We start from the raw sequence: 24,785 nt of genomic DNA, 5'->3' as shown, positions 1-24,785 counted from the left end.
AAAATGGATCATTTTCTGGGTCATCAGTGTCATAAATATATATACACACACACATACATGTGTATATGAAATGATATATATATACACACTGGAAACTATATATATGTATATTATGAAAATATATATCTATACACACAAACATATAATGATTTCAACAGCACTGCAATACTATTCTAAAAATCTTTACATATTTACAATATAAACATGTCAGATGCGTAGTATAGTTTTAAAATGTTCAAGTAGAAAATATTAAAGCAGGAAAAAAGATCTCATTTGAAAAAACAGTGATCAAATTCATTAAAAATATTATTTCACAATTTGTTTGAAATACTTTATATAAATATGTAATTTTGTATTTATCACTATTGTTAGTATTAAAATTTTACATATTTGCTTTCTATAGCAAATAGAAGAGCCACCTGTTCATATGTTGAAATCCATGTGAGCAATATAAGGGGACACCTAACCACCCTTGGAATTAAAATATAAAATGGCTAATTTGCAATTTCACTATGCTTCTTCCCATTATGATATCTCAGCCATATAAATAATCTAACACAGAGAAATAATTTTTCCTTATCTTTTTTTATACTACCCATAGGCACACAGGAATCTGCCTGCATTAAGCTCAATGACCAGCACAGTAGGATTTAAGAGTAACTTTTAAAGCATCTTACAGATTGTGGGTGATCCATACCTTATTTATTTATTTATTTTTTAAAAAATTAAATATATTTTTATTGATTTCAGAGAGGGAGGGAGAGGAATAGAGAGGTAGAAACATCAATGATGAGAGAATCACGAATTGGCTGTCTACTGCACTCCCTCCACTGGGGATGGAGTCCACAATCCAGTCATGTGCCTTGACAGGGATTCTAACCATCACCTTCTGGTTCATAGGTTGATGGTCAATCACTGAGCCATGCCAGCTGGGCCATTTAAATTTTTTAAATCTGCCTTTATAGTGTAAAGGATGATGCTCCAAAAAACTGAACCACCCAGCCAGGGCCATACCTATTTTTAGATGAAAGGAATGATAGATAGTTCCTGACAAACTTGACATTGATTTCACTGCCACAGTTGTCTTCAACTTCAAGCCCAAGACACTGACTACAGACTTCCTCAAATTCAAAGGTCCCAAAGGACAATTTCCTTCTGGAGATTTACTTATGAACAAATTAAGCACAATTTTTTTAAAAAATGTCTCACTATGTGGGAAGTAGACATACTAATAAATAAATATGGCTGTTACTAAATGAAATCTAGGTCTAGCCAAAGGCACAGGGCACTCCTTCTGCGGGGAGATGGGGTCTCCCTGGAATGTCTTTTTTGAGCTCACAGAGGAGGACCACGTGCATGCTCTCAGTGCTAAATTCCCAAAGGTGGACCAGTTCCCAGAGAGCCCTGCTCTTCTCTCAGGACAAGTGCCATTTCCCAAAGACCCTTTTGAACAGTCAAAGCTTCTCCCATCAGCCTTCATGATCAAAGAGCAACAGAAGTACCCACTCCATTCTCTCGAGTAGAGGAAACTGCTTTTGCCCCAGGCTTCCGGACCTGCACACACCATCTCATTTCATCCTTTTGACCATGGTATAAGAACTGTTTTAGAATTTCCAATCTAATGAGATGACTCCAAGAGTTACATTGGTGCTTCTTATATCTTACTGTGCACATACATGACAAGGGATCTTGTTAAAACACAGAGTACGATTCGACAACTTGGGGTTCGGCACTGAGATTCCACATTATTTGCAAGCTCCCAGGGAGTGCCTCTGCTCTGCTTCAGGAGCACCCTTTGGGTAGCCAGGGGTCAATAACTTAGTTTACAGGACTTAACATTTAATTTAGTAGGGGAGACGTTTTGCCACTGCCAGGTGTCAAAGATATATTTCACGATGTGCATACGTTAGGTAGGGGAACTGCAACTAACGCTGGACACTTCAGAAACACTGACAGTGAGGCTGGTTTCTATTGTATTTTTTTTTTTTTATTAGCATGAGCACTGCCCTTCTCAATGCAGGAGAGCTCGAAGCTATGTTGCTGCATACGGACATCGCTGCCTTGCTTTGCCAGGCGGGACACGGCTCTCCGATCATTGTTCACATGGTTAAGTGTGTTTTGTCATTGACTAGTGAGTGCCATGATGGCACAGTATGGAAACGTGTGTTTGATGAGAGGCTTCTAAGGATGAGCACGAAGCAGTATATGCTGAAGCTATATGTAAGGAAACTAAGATACACCATGAAGACCACTCCAAAATGGGTTTATACATAAAAGTCCGATTGAACTTCTGACCTATATCCACTGGCCAGTGATTCTATGTTCAAGCAAATGGCAGGTGTGCCCTCTGAGAATAGCTCTGGTACTTTGAAGAGAGGAAACTGTCTCCAATATACAAAAACGGGGGCTTCCAGGCAACTATTTTGAGGCTAATAGAAAAAAAGACCCCCACAAACAACTGAGAGAATTGAACAAGAGCAGAGAGAAGGGGTCCGGGCGCGGGAGGACTGAGTCAGAGGGCATCCCGAACCAGAGCTTATTGACTGAGGACCCGCCTCATCATTTCTTGAAGTTTCACTCACTTATGCAGGTAGATGGGCTGTAAGTTCGGACGGAAGACAGGCGCTCCACAGAGGCCGCTTCTAAAATACAAAACCAGCAATATGTGTCCTCAAGGCTATTTTAAGACAAGGTAAGGGTGGCATGTTTGAGCTTTAGTGAACGTGACCGACATTGCCTTTTAAGTTCCTTGGCAGAAGCGGACTGAGTTCCACGAGACAGTGGTAGCACCGCTCAGGGTTGAGAACTCTGCGGGAGATGTGGAAAGAGAAGTGAGGCAGTAGCCATGCTGAGGCCAGGAAGGTTAGGGACAGGTCACCTGGGATGCAGCAGAGCGGCCTGGCGCTGTTCCAGCTCCTGCCTGATGGCTGCCGCAGGGGTCTGTGACCCCCAGGCCAGGAGCATGTGCAGCTCCATGGAGGAGGCACCTCCATCACTGAAGTTGGATGCCCAGGGGTGGGGAGGACTCACGTGGGTTCCAGTTGGTCCTCATGGGTCTGGTTTGCCTTTGTTCTCTCCTACTTCCTGCCCATCTTTCCTCCATCACTTGCTGTTCAGCTGGCTCAGCCCAATGCCAAACAGAAACAATAGCCTCACATAGATTATAACCAGCTCCTTCTGAGTGTGGTGAAATACTACGATAAATCTTATTCTGTATTACTCTTAGAACTTTTGTTCATTTGAACAAACTCTCTAAGTGATGCAAGGTAAATTCCAAATTATCTTTTTTTAGTAAGAGTCAGCATGGAAAGATTAAAGATTTTGGCATAGAAACCTATGCTGTTTCTAAAAGCCAATAAACCTGGTGATATTATTATTATTACTAGAGGCCTGGTGCACAAAAATTTCTGCACTCAGATGGGTCCCTCAGCCCGGCCTGTGCCCTCTCACAGTCTGGCGCCCATTGGGGGCCCCTTCCCCTGGCTGCTGGCACCAGTTTTCCTCCGGCGCCTGGAACCCAGGCTTTCGCTCTTCGCCGGCTGGGGCCAGCATGGCGGGCTTTGCTCTTTGCTTTTCACTTGCGCGCGGGCCCCAGGGGCGAGGGCCTTAGCTCTTCACTCCTGCGCGGGCCCCTGGGACAGGGCCGGCGCAGCGGGCTTCCCTCTTTGCTCTTCGCTCACCACGCCGGCCTTCACTCACTGCTCCTGCCCTGGGCCAGCTGGCTTCGCTCCATGGCTTGGCGCCTACATATGCAAATTAGGCGCCATCTTCGTTGGCGGTTAATTTGCATATCACGCTGATTAGCCAATGGGAAGCATAGTGAAGGTACAGTCAATTACCCTTTTTGTTTTTTATTAGATAGGATTAGAAAGTGGGTGAAGGGATGGGAAAGCAGACAATCTGCAACATGAGTTGATAAATCAAAGCTGATAGGCCAAATCCGACCCATTGCCTGCTTTTGTGAATAAAGTTTTACAGAGACCCAGCCATGCCCATTTGCTATTCATTACTTTATGACTGATTGCACAATATAACGGCAGAATTGTTTAGTGTGAGACTATAGGTCTTACAAAACCTAAACTCTTTGTTATCTAGCCCTTTTCAGAAAAGTTTCCTGACTCCTGTTCTTAACCTTGAAGACAGAATCCTTTTAACAGGTACAACATTAAAATGTTATCAGTTTCTATTTTAAAAGCTTTAGATTGTTCGAATTTCTTATATAAAGACTGTTTAACAAATAATTCTAAAAAAAAAAAAATTGGGGCCTTTGTAAAATCTACTGATCTAGTTATAATGTAAATTACCATCTATTAATCTACTTTGTACTAAACACTAATAAAGTTATTCCACAGTAGTACATTTTACAGGTAATAATCAAAAGTTTAAGAGCCCATTACATTTCCTAGGATCACACAACTAGAGGGACAGAGTCAATATTAAGCCAAACTTATATTTAACTTAACCTTAAAGTCTCCTCTAGCAATATTTAGGTTAAATATTTAGTAGAGTCTTTACTACTAACAAAGTTCAGTGGATTAACACTTCATAAAAACAGAGATAAGTAGTATTTGATATAATCACATGCAAAATTAAAAACACAACTTCACAAATAACCATAGATATGAAGTTATAAATGTCTTCGAAATGCTTGACAGATAAAATGAAATAAAAATCCATATTTTAAAAAATTCTATAATGTTTAACACCATCTTCAGTTAGACTTTTATCAGCTGACCTCTTACCTGTTTGTGTATCATTTGTACCTTCTTCCAAGCTATTCCTGTTTCTTACATGATTGTCCACTTGAATACATTGACGTCACATTAAAAAATGCTCAACAGCTATCTAACTGTATTTCATAGTTAAGAGATCATCTCATTAAAAACACTCTAAGTCCTATTTCAAACATTCTGTTTAAAGGTAAGATAAAATCTGAGTAAATGTCAGTCCACGCTGCCAGATAATGTACCAGCTTAGGCAACGTCATGATGCATTCTGTGCAATCCATCACTGCTGTTCATATCACTTGGCCTTGGGATACAAAAGATGGCCCCATCCTGCTATCTGCACTGTTTCAGCTTTAGAAATGTACCCGGTGTTTTTATTTACTCATTTAAATGCTCATTCCCTTTCTCTCTTTCTTTCCTTCATTGCCCTGTTTTCTCCTTTCCTTTTCCCATGGAAGCAGAGGTGAAGAAAGTCTTGTTTGCAGGGTATGTTCAAGAGGCTATTTAGGGAATGAGGGCACTGATTCATTTGGCTTCACGCTGGCCTCTAACCATTGGACTAGCAGCTTTATCTTTGGGGGAATTGATTTGCTTCCTAAAACATAGGGAGTATTAATTAATCAAATTGGATCTGAGAGAAACCTACACCGAACATGTCAAACTCGTGGCTGGTGGGCCACATGCCTCATTCCCACTGGCTGTGAGTTTGACATGCTTGATCTACACTACACAAAAGCCCATTCTTTAAGAGAGCACTCGCCCAATTCTGAAAATATCGTGACTTCAATGCTAGAGATAGCCCAAACGCATAGAAACAATGAGAACAAAACGGACAGACAAGGACAAATTACAAGGGGGTGAGCCATCATGTGAGGCAGAAAAAAAGGATATCTGAAAATGCAAAGAAAACAAATAAAGGTAAAGAAAATGAAGAAACAATCCACTGTGGTTACTATATCCCCCCAATGGGCCAAATGGAAGAAAATGATACTTCAGATGTTTTGATGGGAAGAGTGGTTCTGTGACAGCAAAAGGCATCCTGACCTTGACCCAGCACTAGAATCATGTGCAGAGCAGAACCATGTACATACTTCTGATATTATAGCTATCACATGGGTTTACATTTTTTCTTTTTCTCCACTGTTATATTTGCGTAGCAACTGTACTTCATTTGGCTCTGTATTTTCAGTACCTAGCACAGGGCATGGCATTATCAATGACCTCGACAGCTAGTAGAAATACAATCATAAACTTCCATTAGCACTGGTATCTAGATATTATCACAAAGATAACTAGCCTATTTTTATATTTAACAATTTTTTTTTTTTTGCTAGAAGACATTTCTTCCTATGTCTGTGTGATATTTCACTCTGTCTTCTGAATCCTTGCCCTACCACCATATTCCTAACAACTATGAAACGTTTTCAAAAAATTAAATTACATTCTATGAGGAGGAAAAATGAAACTACATGGTTAGAAATTTCCTGTTTGGTGAGAACAATGTAATTTATTGTAAGAAAGTTACACTTTATATTTTAAAAATTGCAACATACGTATCTTTCCAAATTTATATATATATACACATATATATATTTACATAGTTATATATAGTTAGGTTTCAGATTAGACATCAAATTAGACTCAAAGCCAAAAATGAAGTGAAGCCCGGCTGGTTTGGCTCAATGGTTGAGTGTTAACCCATGAACCAAGAAGTCACTGGTTCAATCCCTGGTCAGGGCACATGCCTGAGTTGCGGGGTCCATCTCCAGTAGGGGGCGTGCAGGAGTAGCTGATAAATGTCCCTATCTCTCCCTCTCTTTTCCACTCTCTCTAAAATCAATAAAAACTTATTTTTTAAAAATGGAGTGAAGAGTTATTAGTTTCTAACTTGACTCTTAAGTTAGGTGCCTACGCAATCTATGTTTGCTTGAATAATAGACAACTTCATTTTGTTCTTTGTTGATGCAGAATAAAAATGCTGAGGTCTAAGGAATAATTTTCATCTATAAAAATTTCAGAACTCAGAAATGAGGACCATTAGATGAGAATCTGCTTCGTAAAGAAGAAGCTACTGAGCCACGGGCCTTCTGTTCATATTTGAAGTTACTAACTCACATCTGTTGTTAATTTGTAGACTCTCATCTCTGCCTGCCAACCGGCATGCTTCTCATTCTGACGTTTACATTATGAGCACCTGGCCAGGAAAGGCTCTGTCACTCATAAGAGAATAAAACAGCACAAAGAAAAAGATCCCTGTTATTGTTATTACAGATTGAATATTAAGTGGGGACCACAATGAAAGTCACAATATTCCCTGAATAGCAATGCCTCTCAATCACCCTTTGGGAAGTTTATTCCTTATTTGGTGCAGAAAGCTGATTTGATAAAGTCACACTTTTTGTTTCAGGCTGTCCTATGGCAAGGCAGTCTGTAAGGAAACCAAAGCACACTCCGATAGCCCACAGACAAGGTGGGGGATCTTCTATTTACTTCCATGATCTGGGTGGGAACACAGCAAATAAATACTAAATATAATAAGAGTTTTGCCTTAGTGAGTCTCTTCATTCCTAGGATTAGCAGGCTCATGGTTGGTCTAATAATAGCTTGAATCTAATATCTTTACAAGTAGTCTGTATGTAGTTTATTTTAAAAAGTAGAAACATTTTGGTTAAACTTTTGGGGATCAAGCTCGGAATCAGTTTCCAAAGGAACAGCTAATTAGGCAATTTAATTTACAAGAAAATGATGCCCCCACAGAGAAGATTAATGGATTTTTCAGTGTAAAATTATTTCCCTCGATCTAAGTGCTAAGTAAGATACCAAATATAAATATGTAATGAATTAATTACGAAACACAGAAGCTAACAAGCTTTATTTTACCCTGCAGGAAAATAAAGTAGTCTGAAATACTGCTCAATTAGTATGAAGAGAGAGCAAGAGTTTTTTCCTGGTTTCATTAATATACTGAAATGCAATAAAACACACATTGTGTCTGTTGATGTGGGTAATGTAGGTTGTATGTATGGTAAAATTAATCTGCAAGTAGAATCAAAAATAAGCTAAGAAAACGTAGGTTGAGGAAAATTCATTGTACGCATTCTTATTATTTTATGATGAATCAAATACGGCTTGTGGAAGACCGACTGAAGAATGAAGAAAATGTAAAGGAAGTACATGACTGCCAGAATTGAAGTCGGTGTTAGCTGAGAAGGAAATTCACCTGACCTTTAAGTGCCCTTTGTGGATGGCATCTCTCATACCTACAACCTACATTTGCTACAAATGTTTTTAAATCCATAAGAACTTTGTGGCCTGATAAAGAAACTCGAAAATGCAGTAAGGCTGACATAGCTGGGAGGAACAGGTAGATACTGACTTCCCTCATGGGTAATGGTGGCCGTGGTCTGATTTGCGTGGTCTTCGTCTTCCGCAGGCATCCAAGATGCAGTCTGTTCTGGTCACTTCCACCACCTGCTTCTGCTCCCAGATCCTGGGGTTCGCTCTGATGTTGGCTACGCCTCCCAACTTACCCGTTACACCACAGTCTATGAAACGAGTTCACAGTCTGTCTTTCAGGCTCACAGGGTTTTCATGGTTAGTAATTATCAAAACACTAATCAGGAAAATTACAGAATGCGTCCTCTTAAAGTTATCACTAATTTTAGCATCTTCTCACACTTAAAATGCCTATGTGCAAAATCAAACAATGAGGAAATTTAGAAAGCAGAAAAATGAAAGATCTCTCCCACCTTGATTCTGCTCCCCTAAGTTAACCATGGATAATAGTTTGGTTTTAATACATAGAGATAGATACCTACATATTTATAGTTCATATAAATTTACGTTTGACCAATTTTGAAAAAATTAGATGACATACATAATGTTGGCTATTTGTTTTTGAAAGCTGATTATTTTTATGTATTTCTTTATATATTTCTTTTGTATTTTTATTAGTATTTGGATTTCATTGAAATTAAACGATTTAAATTTCTACCAATATACTAAGTAACTGAATGCCACAAAAGGCTTTCTGCCATTTCAAATACAGAAATGCTTGATAAAGTTAACAAAATAAAATTACTCCCAATAAGTTCTAAAAGAAATGAAGTATTCACGTAGCAGAAATAAAGAAGAATAAATCTAGAACAGAAAACCTAGACTAAAACCTACATGAGTCTAGGGTAGTCTAGATCTCTGGACTAGTGGCTGGAATTTACGAAGAAAAGAGATAAGGTCTTTAGCTCATGTAAACGGGGGAGCTGAAATAAAGTCTTTTGAATAAAGTAAGGAACCCTAGAGCTGTAAGTGACATTGAACTATGATCAGACACTGGGGCAGGAAAAGTTCTCCCATTCAGCCACAAAAGTGGCAAGGAAGCTTCTCATCACTGGTCACTCTTGTTGGAAAAGGCATCATTAGAAATGGAAATATAAACTTATGCTACATGGTAGTGTAATGTCCTGATTTACAAGGTCCAAGTGATGGAGAAAGCGAAAACTCAACTGACAAATCCTCCTACAGCCCTATACAAAGCCAATGAAAAGCCACCTTGTATAAGTGCTTCTGCAGTGCTGGGTCAGTTAAAAATTATAAACCATGCCTGGCCAGAGTGACTCAGTGGTTGAGCACTAACCTCTGAACCAGAGGTCATGGTTTGATTCCTAGTCAGGGCACATGCCCAGGTTGTAGGGGGTGTGCAGGAGGCAGCTGATTAATGATTCTCTCTCACCATTGATATTCCTCTCTCTCTCTCTCTCTCTCTCTCTCTCCTCCTTCCTCTCTGAAATCAATAAAAATATACTTAAAAATTATAAGCCACATTAAAAAGAAAATCTACCACAAAAAAGTATAAGTCAGTAAAAACAAAAGGAGAATTAACACCCCAAGAATTGGAGATGATAGATTCAATTCAAAGATTAAATATAAGTTTATTTAACATTTTAAAGAGAGAAAATCCATTCAGGAATTATAAGAAAAAGTGGTAAATATGCTAGAAAACAATAAGAACAAACCGATTTTAATTTAAAAATTACTAGATATGAAAAATATAATAACTAAAATTAAAACTATCAAAGGACAAGATAACTACAAATCAAACAGAGAGAATGGGACAAAATATCTAAAGATATCATCCATAATACAACAGATAAATAAGGAAATGGAAAATGTATAATTCAACTTTATTAGTTATCTGAGAAATGAAAACTTTTGAATGAGTTCTTTCATAATCAAATTGACAACGACTTTGAATAACATGATACTTAAAGGTATACAACATGTTGATTTAATCCACAATGAAGTAATTAACAGAGATATCACTTTACATAGTAAAAAGGTTTTCTTTCTTTCTTAACTTTATTTTTATTGTTTATACTATTATAGATGTCCCTATTGTCCCCTCCTTTACTCACCTTCACCCAGACACTGCCCCCCACCCCTTCCTTCTGGCCATCACCTTTACCCAGACTGAGAACCATTACCCAGACTCTAGAGAAACTAACACAAATATTCAGAGACAAATGAGATATTTAATAAAATCCAAAAAGTTGCATACAGTATATGCAAGCACCCATGACCTAGAAGTGCTAATCTCAGGTGTACACCCAAAAGAAACTTCAGCATGGTGCCTAAGGAGTCAGGATAGAGGTATTCATATCAGCACTGAGGGTAATCATTTAAATCTGGAAACTGATGAATAGAGAAATGGATACATAAATTTTGATATATTCATACAGAAATAAAAGAGGGGACATTATTATGGGTAGTATGAACATTAAAAGGGTAACAAAGCAATAATAAAAACTCTGCAGACAAATTTGAAAACTTACATGAAATGGACCAATTCCTTGAATGTCAGAAATTGTCAAAATTCACATAAGAAGAAATAGGAAAAAGACAATGTAAACAGGTCTATATCTTTGAGAGAAAAGGAAACAATAATAATTACACTTCAGCCTGGCTGGTGTGGGTCAGTGGTTGAGCACTGATCCATGAACCAAGAAGTTACTAGCTCAATTCCTAATCAGGGCACATGCCCAGGTTCCAGGTTCAATCCCCAGTAAGGTGTGTGCAGGAGGCAGCCAATCGGTGATGATTCTCTCTCATCGATGTTTCTCTCTATCCCTCTTCCATCCTTTCCCTCCAATAAATAAATAAAAACATATTTTTTACAAAAAATAATTAATACACTTCCAAAAAAAGAAGCACCAGGTGCAAATGAGTTTGCCTGTGAATTCTACCAAACATTTAAGGAAGAAATAATACCAAATTCTCTATAATCCCTTCCAGAAGATAAAGGGAATACTTCTTATCTTATTCCTTGAGGCCAGTGTTGCTCTGATACCAAAAACAGAGAAAGACAATACAAGAAAAGTCCAAACAGATATCTCTCCTGAACATGCAAAAATCCTCAACAAAATACTAGCATATCTAATCCAAAAATGTATAGAAATAATTGTAAACCATGACAAGATAAGATTTATCCCAGTATGCTAGGCTGGCTCAACATTAAAAAATCAATGTAATTCCTCATATTAACAGATTAAAAAAGAAAAATTACATGATCATATAAATAGATGCAAAAGCCTGTGACAAAACTCATTCAGATAAAAACTCTCAGTAAACTAGAAACAGGGAACTTCCTCAACTTGAGAAAGAATCTTTACAAAAATCCTACAGCTAAAATCATGCTTAGTGGTGAGAAACTTGAAGCTTTCCCACTAAGGTCAGGCAGAAGGCTAAGATGTTTTATATCATCAATCCTTCTCAACACCTTTTCAAGTTCATCTAGCTCATACAATAAGAAAAGGAAAGAAAATGTACAAACATTGGGGAAGAAGAAACAAAATTGTTGGTTTGCAGATGATATGATTGTTTATGGAGGAGGTGCAAAACAACTGACAAAACTCCTGGAACTAATAAGGAATTATAGCAAAGCTGTATGCCAATTGCTTTCCTAAATACTGGCAATGAACAAGTGGAATTTGAAATTAAAAAGACAGTTACTATTTACATTAGCACCTTTAAAAAAAAACACCTAGATATAAATCTAACAAAATATGTACAAGATGTACATTAGGAAAACTAGAAAACTCTAATGAATGAAACTAAAGAAGAGCTAAACAAATGAGTAGGTATTCCGTGTTCATGGAAAGGAAGACTCAATATTATAAGATGTCAGTTCTTCCAAAACTGGAGGACAGACTACCAAAATCAAGACTTACCATAAATCTAAAGAAATCAAGACAGTGTGAAGAATCAAGCATTGGTGAAGAAACAGACATATAGTTCAATGGAACAGAATAGAGAGCCTAGAAACAGACCCACATTAATATAGCTTACTAATCTCTGACAAAAAAGAAAAGGCAATAAAATAGAGAAAAGGTTGTTTTTATAAAAAATGACACTGAAACAACTGGACATATATACATAGAAAAATGAATCTAAACACAGATCTAACATATACCCTTCACAAAAATTAACTCAAAACGGATCACAAACTTAAATGTAAAATGAAAAACTATAAAACTCTTAGAAAATAACATAGAAGAGAACCTAGATGACCTTCAGTAAGGTGGTACCTTTTTAGATAAAACACCAAAGGCAAGATCAATGAAGAAAAAATAATCTGGACTTCATTAAAATTGAAAACTTCTCTGTGAAAGAAAACATCAAGAGAATGTGAAGATAACCACAAACCACAGACTTGGAGAAAATATTTGCAAAAGATGCATCTGATAAAGGGCCGTTATACAAAATACACAAAGAGCATACGCAACATGGGTAAAGGGAACAAAAACAAACAAACAAACAAAAAAAACAACAGAGCTTTTAAAAATCAACAATAAGATTTGGACAATTTGTTCTAGCTTTGTGAATTATGCTGTTGGTATCTTAATAAGGATTGCATTGAATCTATAGATTGCCTTGGATAGTATGGACATTTTAATGATGTTAATTCTACCAATCCATGAACATGGTATATTATCCCACTTGCGTATATCTTCCTATATATCTTTTTTCAATGTCTTATAGTTTTCCAAATACAGGTCTTTTACCTCCTTGGTTAAGTTTATTCCTAAGCATCTAAAATTTTTTCTTGCAATGGGAAATGGGGTTATTTGTTTGGTTTCCCTTTCTGAGAGTTCATTATTGGTGTATAAAAATGCCATAGATTTCTGGGTATTAATTTTATATCCTGCTACATTGCCAAATTCATTTATTAAATCTAGTAATTTTCTGATGGAGTCTTTAGGGTTTTCTATGTACAGTATCATGCCATCTGCAAATAGTGATATTTTTACTACCTCCTTTCCAACTTGAATACCTTTTATTTTTTCTTCTTGTCTGATTGCAATGGCTAGGACTATGCTGAACAGGAGTGGTGAAAGTGGGCATCCCTGTTTTGTTTCTGTCCTTATGGGAAATGGTTTTAGCTTTTGTCCATTGAGTATGATGTTGGCTGTAGGTTTTTCATATAAGGCTTTTATTATGTTGAGGTATGATCCCTCTATTCCCATTTTGTTGAGAGTTTTTATCCAAAAAAAAGGTGTTGGATTTTGTCGAATCTACAGGGAACTCATACAAATTAACAAAAGGAAGGTAAACAATCCAATTTAAAAATGGGCAAAGGACCTCAATAGAAACTTCTCCAAAAGGAACATGCAGAAAGCCAAAAGGCATATGAAAAAGTGCTCAAAGTCACTGATTACCTGAGAGATGCAAATCAAAATGACAATGAGGTGCCACCTCACACCTGTCAGAAAGGCTATCATCAACAAATCAACAAACGACAACTGTTGGCAAGGATGTGGAGAAAAGGGAACTCTTGTGCACTGCTGGTGGGAATGAAGACTGGTGCAGCCTCTGTGAAAAGCAGTTTGGAGTTTCCTCAAAAAACTAAAAATGGAACTACCATTTGACCCAGTGGCCCCATGTCTAGAAATATACCCCCAAGAACTCAGAATCACCCATCAGAAAGAATATATGTACCCCTATGTTCATAGCAGCACAATTTATAATAGCTAAGATTTGGAAACAGCCTAAGTGCCCGTCAGCAGATAAATGGATTATAAAACTGTGGTACATCTATGCAATGGAATACTATGCAGCTGTAAAAAAGCAAGAACTCTTACCATTTGCAACAGCATGGATGGACCTAGAGAGCATTATACTAAGCAAAATAAGCCAGTCAGAGAAAGATAAGTATCACATGATTTCACTCATATGTGGAATCTAATGAACAACATAACCTGATAAACAAAAATAGACCCAGAGACATAGAAACATTGAGCAGACTGCCAAATATCAGAGGGAAGGCAGGGGAGGGAGGAGGGGGAGAGAGAGAGAACAACCACTGAACTCATATGTGTATATGTATAACCCATAGACACACAGTGGGTGGTGATAGCTTAGGGGTGGGGTGGGGGAAGGAGAGGGCAATGGGGGGGAAAAGGGACAAATGTAATACTTTCAACAATAAAATTTATTTTTAAAAATCAACAATAATAAAATAAACAACCCAATTAAAGAATGGGCCAATGATCTGAACAGACACCTCACCAAAAAAGACAGATGGCAAATAAGCATATGCAAAGGTCTTCAACATCATCTGTCATTAGGCTATTGGAGATAAAATGAGGTAACACTGCACACCTATTAAAATGGCTAAAATCCAAAAAAATGTACAGCACCAAATGCTGGTGAAGATGTGAAGCCACAAGAATTCTCATTCCTTGGTGGGGAGAATGCAAAATGGTACAGCCACTTTGAAACTTTGGCAGTTTCTTACAAAACTAAACATATTTTTACTATACAATCCAGCAATCATGCTCTTTGGTATACACCCAAATAAACTGAAAACTTACATTCACACAAAAATCTGCACACAGATGTTTTTAGCAGCATTATTTACAACTGCTAATACTTGGAAGCAACCAAGATGTCCTTCAGTTGATGAAAAGATACACTGTACCATTCAGACCGGAATACTATTAGTGTTAAAAATAAGTGAGCTACGCAGCCATAAAAAGACATGGAGTAATCATTAAATGTATGTTACTAAGTGAAATAAGTCAATTATCAAAAGCCTGCACACTGTATGGTTCCAGCTGTACGAAATCTGAAGAAGACTATACTATGGATACAGTAAAAGGATCAGTGGTTGCCAATGGTTATGGGTGAGGAAGGGATCATCAGCTCAATTTTGCTATGAACCTAAAAATGCTCTAAAACCTAGACCAGTGGTCGGCAAACGGCAGCTCGCGAGCCACATGCGGCTCTTTGGCCCCTTGAGTGTGGCTCTTCCACAAAATGCCACGTGTGGGCGCGCACGTAAAATGCAATTGAAACTTCGTGGCCCATGTGCAGAAGTCGGTAAAAAAGGAACGAGGACTAATACAACGACAATATTAATAAATTTTTAAATATTATTCTAAGTAAAAGAAGTCCTTCATAGAAGACCACACATAGTATATGATTTCATTTATGTAATGCTCAGAATACCCAAGCCATAAGACAGAAAAGAATAATGATTGCCTCGCTGTGAGGGAGTGGGTGGTGGTGGGACAAGGAGTAACTGCTGACTGGTTGGTTTTTTGGGGGGAGGGGGGGATGAAAATGTTCTAAACTTAGATTGTGGGATGGTTGCAGAACTCTGTGAATATAGTAAAAGCCATTGAACTCTATACATTTAGTGGATAAATTTTATGTCATGCATGTATATCTCACTAACGATGTTTAAGCAAAGAATATAAAATCACAATATATGTACTGCACATTTCCAGTTGATAACAAGAACATTTTCAGTTTAGATTGCCACAGCTTTAGCTCTTTGTATCACAAGCAAGTCAGTAAGGAAGGACATTTCAGTATATCAAATAAAATATAGTGTGACCACATTGGAAGAGTATGTATATTCAAAACGAGGAAATTTATCATCAAAGATCAAATTCTGCTTTCTGAAGTGCAACTATGAAATTAAAATGACAATTTCTGTTTTTGTTCAGGATTATTCAAATATGAGGCTTATAATAGGCACAGACTTTGGAAAACATATTAAAGGTCACAGTAGAGATATTTCCATAGCAAATGCCTATATTACTGTCTTAAATTACCTTTCATATCTCATGTGTGTTTCTATAAAATGTAATCATTTTATTTTAGGAACAATAACAAACGTCAAATTTAATTTTGACTCCTTGAGTATTCTCATGATCTAACATTATGCAGCCATGATTTTTATATACAAAAATTTCTATTTTATTTTTTCAAATTCACATCTACACGGATATACACAGATAGTAAATGTACAACGTAATGAGTTTTGATAAATGTATACACCCATGTGGTAATGAGCACTTCAGTGAAAATATAAAATATTTCTATCAGCACAGAAAGCTTCCTGATACCAACCCCTCACCACCTGCACTATGTTCTGATTTCTATCACTATAGATCAGTTTTGTCTGTTCTTGAGTTCCCTATGATTAAATTAGCATAGTATGTAGTCATTTGTTTCTGGTTTCTCTTGTTCGGTGTAGTGTTTATATGTGTCTTATTTGGCTTAAATTGCCATAACAAAATGTCTTAGACTGGATGGCTCAAATAACAGAAATTTATTTTCTCACAGTCATGGAAGCTGGAAAGTCCAAGGTGAAGGTGTCAGCTGGGTCAATGTCTGGTGAGAGCTCTCTCCTTGGGTTGCAGATGGCCACCTTCTCACTGCATCCTCACGTGACCTCTCCTGAGTACTGAGTGTGCGTGCAAATAGAGGCAGAGAAAGAGGGAGAGGGAGAGGAAGGGGAGGCGGCTCTGTCTCTTTCTCTTCTTAAAAGGCCACCAGACCTACTGAATTGGGAACCCACCCTTATGACCTCCTGTAAACTTAATACTTATCCCTGAAAGTCCTGTCTCCAAATAGTATCAAAATTAGGAGTTATGGCATCAACATATGAATTGGTCCATAACAATGAGATTCCTCCAGATTGTCACATGTATCAGTGCTTAGATCATTTTTATTAACAATATTTCATTGTGTAAATATATCACAATTTATTTATAATTTCTCCTAGTGATTATATTTAGTTTTTTATCTAGGATATTTATTATAATAAAACTGCTTTCATACACAACTATTTGAGGATACATGTTTATTTCTCTTAGGAAAATATCTAAGAATTTCTAGCCCATAGTATAGGTACATATTGAATTTTATAAGAAACTGCCAGACATTTACTCCAAAGTGATTGTAAAATTTTTCATTCCTATGAGCAATATTTGAAATATACAGCGACACCACATTCTTGGCAATATTTTGCGTTGAGAGTCTTTTAACTTTAGCCGTTCTAGTTGGTTTGTAGTGATCTTTCAGTGCTGCTTTAATTTGCATTTCTTTGAAGTTATGAAGTTAAACATTGTTCATGTGCTTATTTACCATTTTTTTAACTCATTTTGTGAACTGCCTGTTGAAAGCTTTTGCCCTTTTTTAAAAAAGTATATTGTCCAGCTAAAGGACATATCAGAGATTAAGCGGATAAGAACAGATACTACACTTGATCTTAGCCAAAAGGCCAAGAAATGATTGTCAGGTATATTGTCCATATTTTCTCCCAGTAAGTGGTATATTTCTCTATTTTTTAAATTTTCTTCTTACTTTCTTCTCATTTTCTGAGAAGCTTATAATTTTAATGAGGTCCAGTTTATTAAATGTCTTTTTTAATCCTTAGTTATCTCTAAAAGAAAAAAAAAATCTCTGCCTGCCTCAAGGTTGTCCCTATAATTCATTTAAAAATAATTTTTGTTACGGTACGATTTCTTTACATTTATCTCATTGTTCCAGCGCCAATGCTTGAAAATATTTTCTTTATATATCAAATTGCCTGATGCCTTTGTTGAAAACGAACTGACTAGATATATTTCTAAACTTTAAACTATTTCCTCGATCTGCTTGTCAAGTTTTGTATCAATACCATATTTTCTTGGCTGTTGTAGCCTTATGGTAAGTCCTGAAATCAGATATTTTAATTCCAGATACTCTCCTTTTCCCTGATTTTATCAATTTCAGGTCATTATTTCCATATATATTTTAGAATTAGCTCATCGAGTTCTTTCTCTTTTTTTAAGCCTATTAGAAATTTGATTGAGACCGAATTGGATCATAGAGATTTAATTTAATAATATTTTGTTGAGAACATATGTATCTGTGTCCATAAGGGACATGCTAGTCTCAAAACAACCCGCAAAGTTTTCTCTCTTCACCACTTCCTGAGTTTATTATATTTGGCATTATTTTTTACTTAATATTTGAAAATTCATCAAAGAAACCATGTGAATCTGAAGTTGTCTTTTGGGGAGGGATTTTGTTTGCAAATTCAATTTCTTTAACAAATATGGAACTAATCAGATATCCTATTTCTCCTTTTTTATATCTGGTATGATGTGCTTTGCTAGAATTTTTTTCTTCATTATATCTAAGTTGTCAAATATGCTGGTATAAAGTTGTTTTCACATGTTTTTTATTATCTTTTGTGTAAGATCTATGGTGAAATCTGGTCTTGTCCATCTTTTTCATAGTGGTAATTTGTGTTTTTCTACCCTTTTCCTTGTCAGCATTAGGAGGGATGTATCAGTTTCGGCATTGCTAATATTCTCTGTTAGCTTTCTAGGTCATTGATTCCTCTTCTTAACTGAAACATTTGCTTCTTTCAACTATTTGGATTCCATTTGCCTTCTGTAATGCCACATTCTTTACACTGAATATCTGCCTTTTAGTAATAAGAAATAAATAGTATTTTAGAAGAAATTTGACTCCCAGCAGATCTGATATTAAAATCCCCTAAAATAAGCCTATGTTGACTTATAAGTGCTAATAGTTTTCTTGAAAATAATTACTCTTTCTTGAAATTTCTGAAATTTTTTGCTTGTCAGGAAGGCAATAAACAGTAAAATTATGTTGACAGTGTTCACATGTGAACATTCAATGACGGAACTAAGAAGGCTAAAATCCTGAAACCATTGTAAGACCAGTAATAAGCATGCATTACTTTTCTTACTTTATTTTAAAACTGAGAAGTAGGTTTACAGTTGTAATGGAAATAAATAATAGAATAATTAACGAATAATAATACAAGAATAAACTTTTTGCATACTCACAACTGTAAATCTATTTTTGTCCGCCCTGTACATCTCATGACTTCACAGAAGGAAATATTTAATACTTAGAATGTGAAAGATATTTTTATACATCTGTGTAAGGTTCTAGTTTTTCCATAATACTAAGTCAACTAGTGAACATTTAAAAATACATATGCAGATTTTCTATAATATTTAATTAATTGTGGTCATTACTTACCAGTATAACTACTGACATTTGTGAGACTATCTTATATTTATAAATGAGGTTTACTTAGATGCAGGTGATTTGGAAATAAGTTATTCAGTATGTTCTAGACTTAGAGCACTAACCTGGTGGTGCTCAAAATTATTTTATTTTGACATCACACAAATTTAGATATTTTAATCTCCAACATGTACTAATTCCACACTAAGTTATTTTCATACTATGATGAATGAATTTCTAAGTAACATTTAAAGCAATCTTACAGACAACTTAAAGTATCCATACATTTAATTTTGGAAGTCTTCATACATTTTAACAGAATCTTTTCTACAAAAAATCTACATTTTAAAAGTGACAGTATTTATGTTGCCCTGATATGCCCAAAGAGTGATACACAAAGGAAACGAAGTGTGTATCTATGCTCCCATGTGCTCCAGTCTATTTCACACACTTTAGACCATTAAAATACAGGTAGGTGATAGGTAGTTAGATAGATTATTGTTTTCATTAACGCCCTCACCCCCGTGAACAAAATAGAGTGACAGGACCCATTTCTCATTAGGTAAAATGCATGCTATTTTGCAAAAACGGGTACTCTCTATTTTAAGAAGTCTCCAATTAAAAATAAAAGGCAGAGTGAATGTTTACTTTAAAAAAATGCAGAAGAATTTGCCAAAGGATCATTTTGATGTCATGAGTGCCTCCAGAAAATAAAGTTTATATTTTACAGAATGTGGTAATATACTTAGTTTTTTAGAAACTCAATTACTATATTCTGCAAAGAATACCAGTACTGTATAATTATGCTTGTTCTTAACTATTAAATTTATAACAAATAAAATATATTTTTAAGCACCTTGTATGTTTTGGTAATATAACTTTAGTTTTAATTTTTAGATGACTGTGACCTATGACTAGAAAGTATAAAGCATGACTAATCCTGTTTTTTTTTCTTTTTAGTACTTCCTGCATGTGATTTTTAGATATTAGCCTCATAATCAATTCTGAGAAAGCATAAAAATTTTTAAAGAGTAATAACCCATACTAAAGTGTGTAAGAAAAGTAGTTGTATCTTTCAAATAATTCTAATGATATTTTAATGAGTATAAATTATGCAGAGAACAATCAAATATGTATTACAATTAGCATTTCATAAAAAATAAGAGGAAAAATGCATGTAACATGATGAAAATGGGCTCATATTCACAAAGTGAAATCTTTGAAACTAATGAAGTCCCTCAAATTTTCTGTAAAAAATAATAAAATAAAATACATAAAGGTTTTTATATCTTTACCACTGTAACTTGTCTTTCCATTTTTGAAAATTACTTATTTTAATAACTTAAAAAGCATGAAAATGTTTTATTATGGCTTACTCATTGTGGTCATTAATTTCTAGCACAATTACTAAAATAACTGAGAATATCTTATATTTGAAGTGAAAGTTATTTAATTTAAGGTGACATGGAGATATTTTATTCAATATCTTCTGTAATCAGAGTACCAAATTCAGAAGTGATTAAAATTATTATATCTTACACTCCACAAATTTTGATGTTATTCTCTGATATATAGTAATTCCATATTAATTTACTTATATACTATGAGTTTATACGTAGTATTTAAAGCAATCCTACAGAAAATATTTAAACTACATAAAAAATTATAAATGGTGTACTAAAATTTTTTTCATATACCACGGCCGGCGTTTGTTTGTTTGTTTTCACTGAATCCTGTTCATAAGGACATTTAGTGCTTATTTAATAGAAAATAAATCCACAAAAATGCAACCAAACTGTAGAGAATTAAATATTAGTATATACTAACAATGCTAGATTTCGTAATAAACAAAACCAGGATTAATAGTTTTGTTAAAGTTTACTACTTCAACTAAAAACCTTTTTCCAAAAACCTTTCCAATCAGTTTTGCTAAGGAATAATTATTTATATATTAATGTAAGCTAATCATTATACCTTTTACTTATTTATCACTTCAAAAAGTTTACAGAGTGCTTCACATGCATAATAAATAAAAATTCAACCTGTTAAATCATGGTATAGATAATGACAATTTAAACCCTAAAACACGTAAGCTAGAGCTAAACCATTCTACAAAACATGGTAGCTTAAAAAAGATGTTTTAAGTACCAGATGTCTCTGTTTGATTTTACACTTGATGCTATGTACTACAATTATACTTCATGAAATTTTCAAGAGCTTAGCATCTGAATTTGTTTCAAATAAATATAATCAGATGTTTCTTTAGAAGCAGAGTTTCAAAATTATTGTCTTAAAATTCTATAATAAACAAAATGATGGAAATCTAATATTAAAAGGACCAGGAAGGCAGATTTTTATAATTTCTAAATAGATTTAGGAGTATTGTACCAATGATTCCATTGAAAAACATTGAAATATTAAGAGATATACATGGCTACCCAAGATGTCAAGTCCTAAAATAAATAAGAACTATTTTATGCTATATCCATACTTGGAATATTAATCTGAAATTGTATGACTGAAAAAATTCTTACTTCTTGTGTTAACTGAAATTATCATGTACATTTGTTTAATTTCATGTAAAAGATGAGCCATTACCTTAGTGAGACATAAGTAACATCGTATGTAATGAATTTATATATACTAGTTACTTTTGAAGAAAACTCTGAGTTTATATTTTAAATGTGTATTTTAAAAATCATTAAATTATATTAGTGGGTACAAATATTTGGGCCTTAAAAATCAAACATATTTCATATTCAAATGACATTTTATTTAGTAGATGAACTTTCTGGGTGAAACCATCTTTTGGACTGAATTTTCTGCTATATCACCTTTGTTCATGGAGACAAATAGGCAACAGGGAAAGCTGCGTATGGCATTATTTTAGGGGATAAGACTAATGGACTTGGAGCATCTGGAGATCAGCATTAGTATACCACCAGCCATCTGTGCTGAGACATACAGAATTACAGGAAGAAAGGCCAAGTCCTTTGACTATCTCTTATGATTAAATTTGCTAAAATGTCTAAATGGAAAAAAAATTAATGAGGACCAGATATTAGTTGCTCACGTTAGGTAGTCAAAACCCAACCCTCTGGTCTTCAGCTTGGGAGAACTGACACTTGATAACAGAGCAGCCGATATGTAGGGGCCACCAGCACTGAGTGGACATCAGAGTCTCCTTAAAGAATCCCTTAAAGAAGCCCTTGAGATACCACGGAAGTTCTGTGATCTCCTCTGAACTCCTGAGGCTGTCAGTAACCCTACAGTGATTCTGAGCCTGCATTTCTTCAAAAGATTCTTGTGGCAAGCGACAGTTGCCTTCATGTGGACATTAGCTGACGATGAGCTGTCATTTACAGGAAAGGATAGAGAGAGGAAGATATCGGCACAATCCAATGCCGATTCATTGTTACTGACCAAAGCAGAGAACAATTTATAAGCACTGTCCTGGGGCATAAATGCAGAGATTCCATTCCTACCAGAGTAAACCTACAAGGAGAACAATCGCACTCTGCCTGCTGACGATGCATCTCGGGACTCACCAGAACAATCAGTTTCTTTAGGAAATATTCCCTGATCGCCGTCTCCTACTCCTGCATTAGGGATTCTCCCTATATACAGCTGTAACCTTAATCAAATTAGACCTGCAGCAGCACTACTGGAGTGAGGTATTTACATTTTTATCTTGAACACTAGAAGGTAAAGTTCTAGCAAACAGAGACCGTGATTATTTTATTTTTATGTCCCCAGGACTCACTGCCTAGCACATAGTAAGTGCTCAGTAAATACTTGTTGAATGGAAATTAACTGAAAAAGGTCTGACCACCACATCCTGCACACCTGCCACAGTAATGATTTGGAGGTGGGGAAGAGAAGATTCCGTAAGAAGCACCGAGGCTTAATTGTTCTTTCGAAAGAGAGAGAGAGAGAGACCAACAGCTTGAGATGAAAATACCATGATATAGTCTCCTCAAGGCTAGAATAAATGCAGGTATTATAACATCAGAAAACATCAGTGAGCCTGCTATCACTGACTAAATAACACCTCTGTAGGCCAATGCAAAGAAACCTACATCACTTATCATAATGATAGTGTTTTACTGTCATAAATACTTAAAACCAAAGAATCTGGTATAAGAAAAAAATTTAAATATATGCATATTTCTGGGACTCCATATTTTATATGTTAAACTTATTTAAAACTTTCAAATGACTAGACTTATTCTCCTACTAGTATATTGTTACAAAGTATTTAAAATTGCTCTAATTATTTGGAATAGAATAATTGATATCACTGACAAAAATGTTGTTTTATATGTGGATCACTTTCTCTGAAATAAAAGTTCATTCATTCTTTTGGAAAAAATGGTTTCCAAAGGGAAGTTCAAGTTTTTAAAGTTACTACAAAAATATTTCTGATGACACAGAAACATACATTTACTTCATCAATAGACATAAAAGGATTTCTTACATATACAACATTAATAACGTTTTTATGAAAGTAATGGGCCTATGAAAAAGTTAAAAGCTGAAATGTCTACATTTCAACTTTTCTGTCATTTATGAAAGATATAAAGCATTAGTTTTACTCTCTGCCTCTTTAAATTTAACCTATTTTTATGACACATTCTTAAATAACAGGGGACATATGGGATAAGGATTGAAATATGTACTTTGGATACATTTTATAGACAAAAGCTGAAATCAAGGCAATTATAATCAGAGAATAAAGCAAACAACTGAATATCACAATTGCACACAGAATAAAGCTTGATTAAATAGTTAGAAGGCAAAGAGCTGCATATATAAAACATCAAAGTACAGTCTAATAGTTCGCATGCTTAGGTGATTTCAACTTAGCTCTTAGATGCAACTTCATAAAAGTCTAATGTAAATAAAATGTGTGTTAAGCTCTTTCCCCTAAGACAAAACTACTCAAAACTCTTAAAGTCTCTCAATCACCATACATTTTACAATGCCAAAGAAGAATAAAAAGAGAAATTATTAATTTTTAAAATTACCCAGCAATTCCATTGCATCATCTTCATTATCAATATCTTCTTCTGTTACAGGTGGGGTAGGGCTGTGAATAGACTCAAAAGAATCTTGAGAGAGCATCGCTGCCAGCAGTTTCTTATGTTGCTGTTGCTGCTGTTTTAATCCCTTGGTCTTGGGTTCCACCTTTAAGCTGAAGAAATATTTAAGTGTTAACTTTCAACGATGATGACATGATGCATTAGCTGTGGTGAGTGAAGAAAATCGACAATCACATTTCATTCCATTATTTTGCCATGCAAATTTATGGACATTTTATTAAAATTTTCCCCAAGTATAATAAAAATACAGAGCCTTGTCTTCTTTCTTAGACATCCTTTGGTACCTCATTCCTCAAGTTTTCATTTTAATAAAGTCCAGTTTACATTTTTTTTTTTCATGGATTGTGCCTTTGGTGTTATACCTAAAAATTCACTGCCACACCTGAGGTCATATAGGTTATCTCTTATTTTCTTATAGAAGTTTTATAGTTTTACATTTTACATTTAGGTCTATGACCCATTTAGAGTTAAATTTTGTGGTGGGTGGGAGGTCTCTGTCTAGACTTTTTTTTTTTTAACATGTGGATGTCCAGTTGTTCCAGCACCATTTGTAGAAAAGGCTACCTTTGCTCCATTGGATTGCTTTGGCTCCTTTGTCAAAGATTAGTTTACTGTATTT

General features: G+C 35.4%; 1 protein-coding gene and 1 pseudogene across 1 annotated transcript in view; both read right to left on the bottom strand.

Annotated features, from left to right (window-relative positions):
- Window positions 1-24,785, bottom strand: part of CUNH8orf34 (chromosome unknown C8orf34 homolog) — a 241,430-nt gene that overhangs the window by 142,055 nt on the left and 74,590 nt on the right. The window contains 1 exon segment of the mRNA XM_036338220.1: window positions 24,092-24,258. Coding sequence (XP_036194113.1) covers window positions 24,092-24,258 — 167 coding nt within the window.
- On the bottom strand, window positions 17,194-17,307 carry LOC118671043 (annotated as a pseudogene).

The sequence above is a fragment of the Myotis myotis genome, unplaced genomic scaffold, assembly GCF_014108235.1.
Source record: "Myotis myotis isolate mMyoMyo1 unplaced genomic scaffold, mMyoMyo1.p scaffold_m19_p_16, whole genome shotgun sequence".
Taxonomy (NCBI): Eukaryota; Metazoa; Chordata; class Mammalia; order Chiroptera; family Vespertilionidae; genus Myotis; species Myotis myotis.
This window is presented reverse-complemented; position numbering and strand designations above follow the sequence as displayed.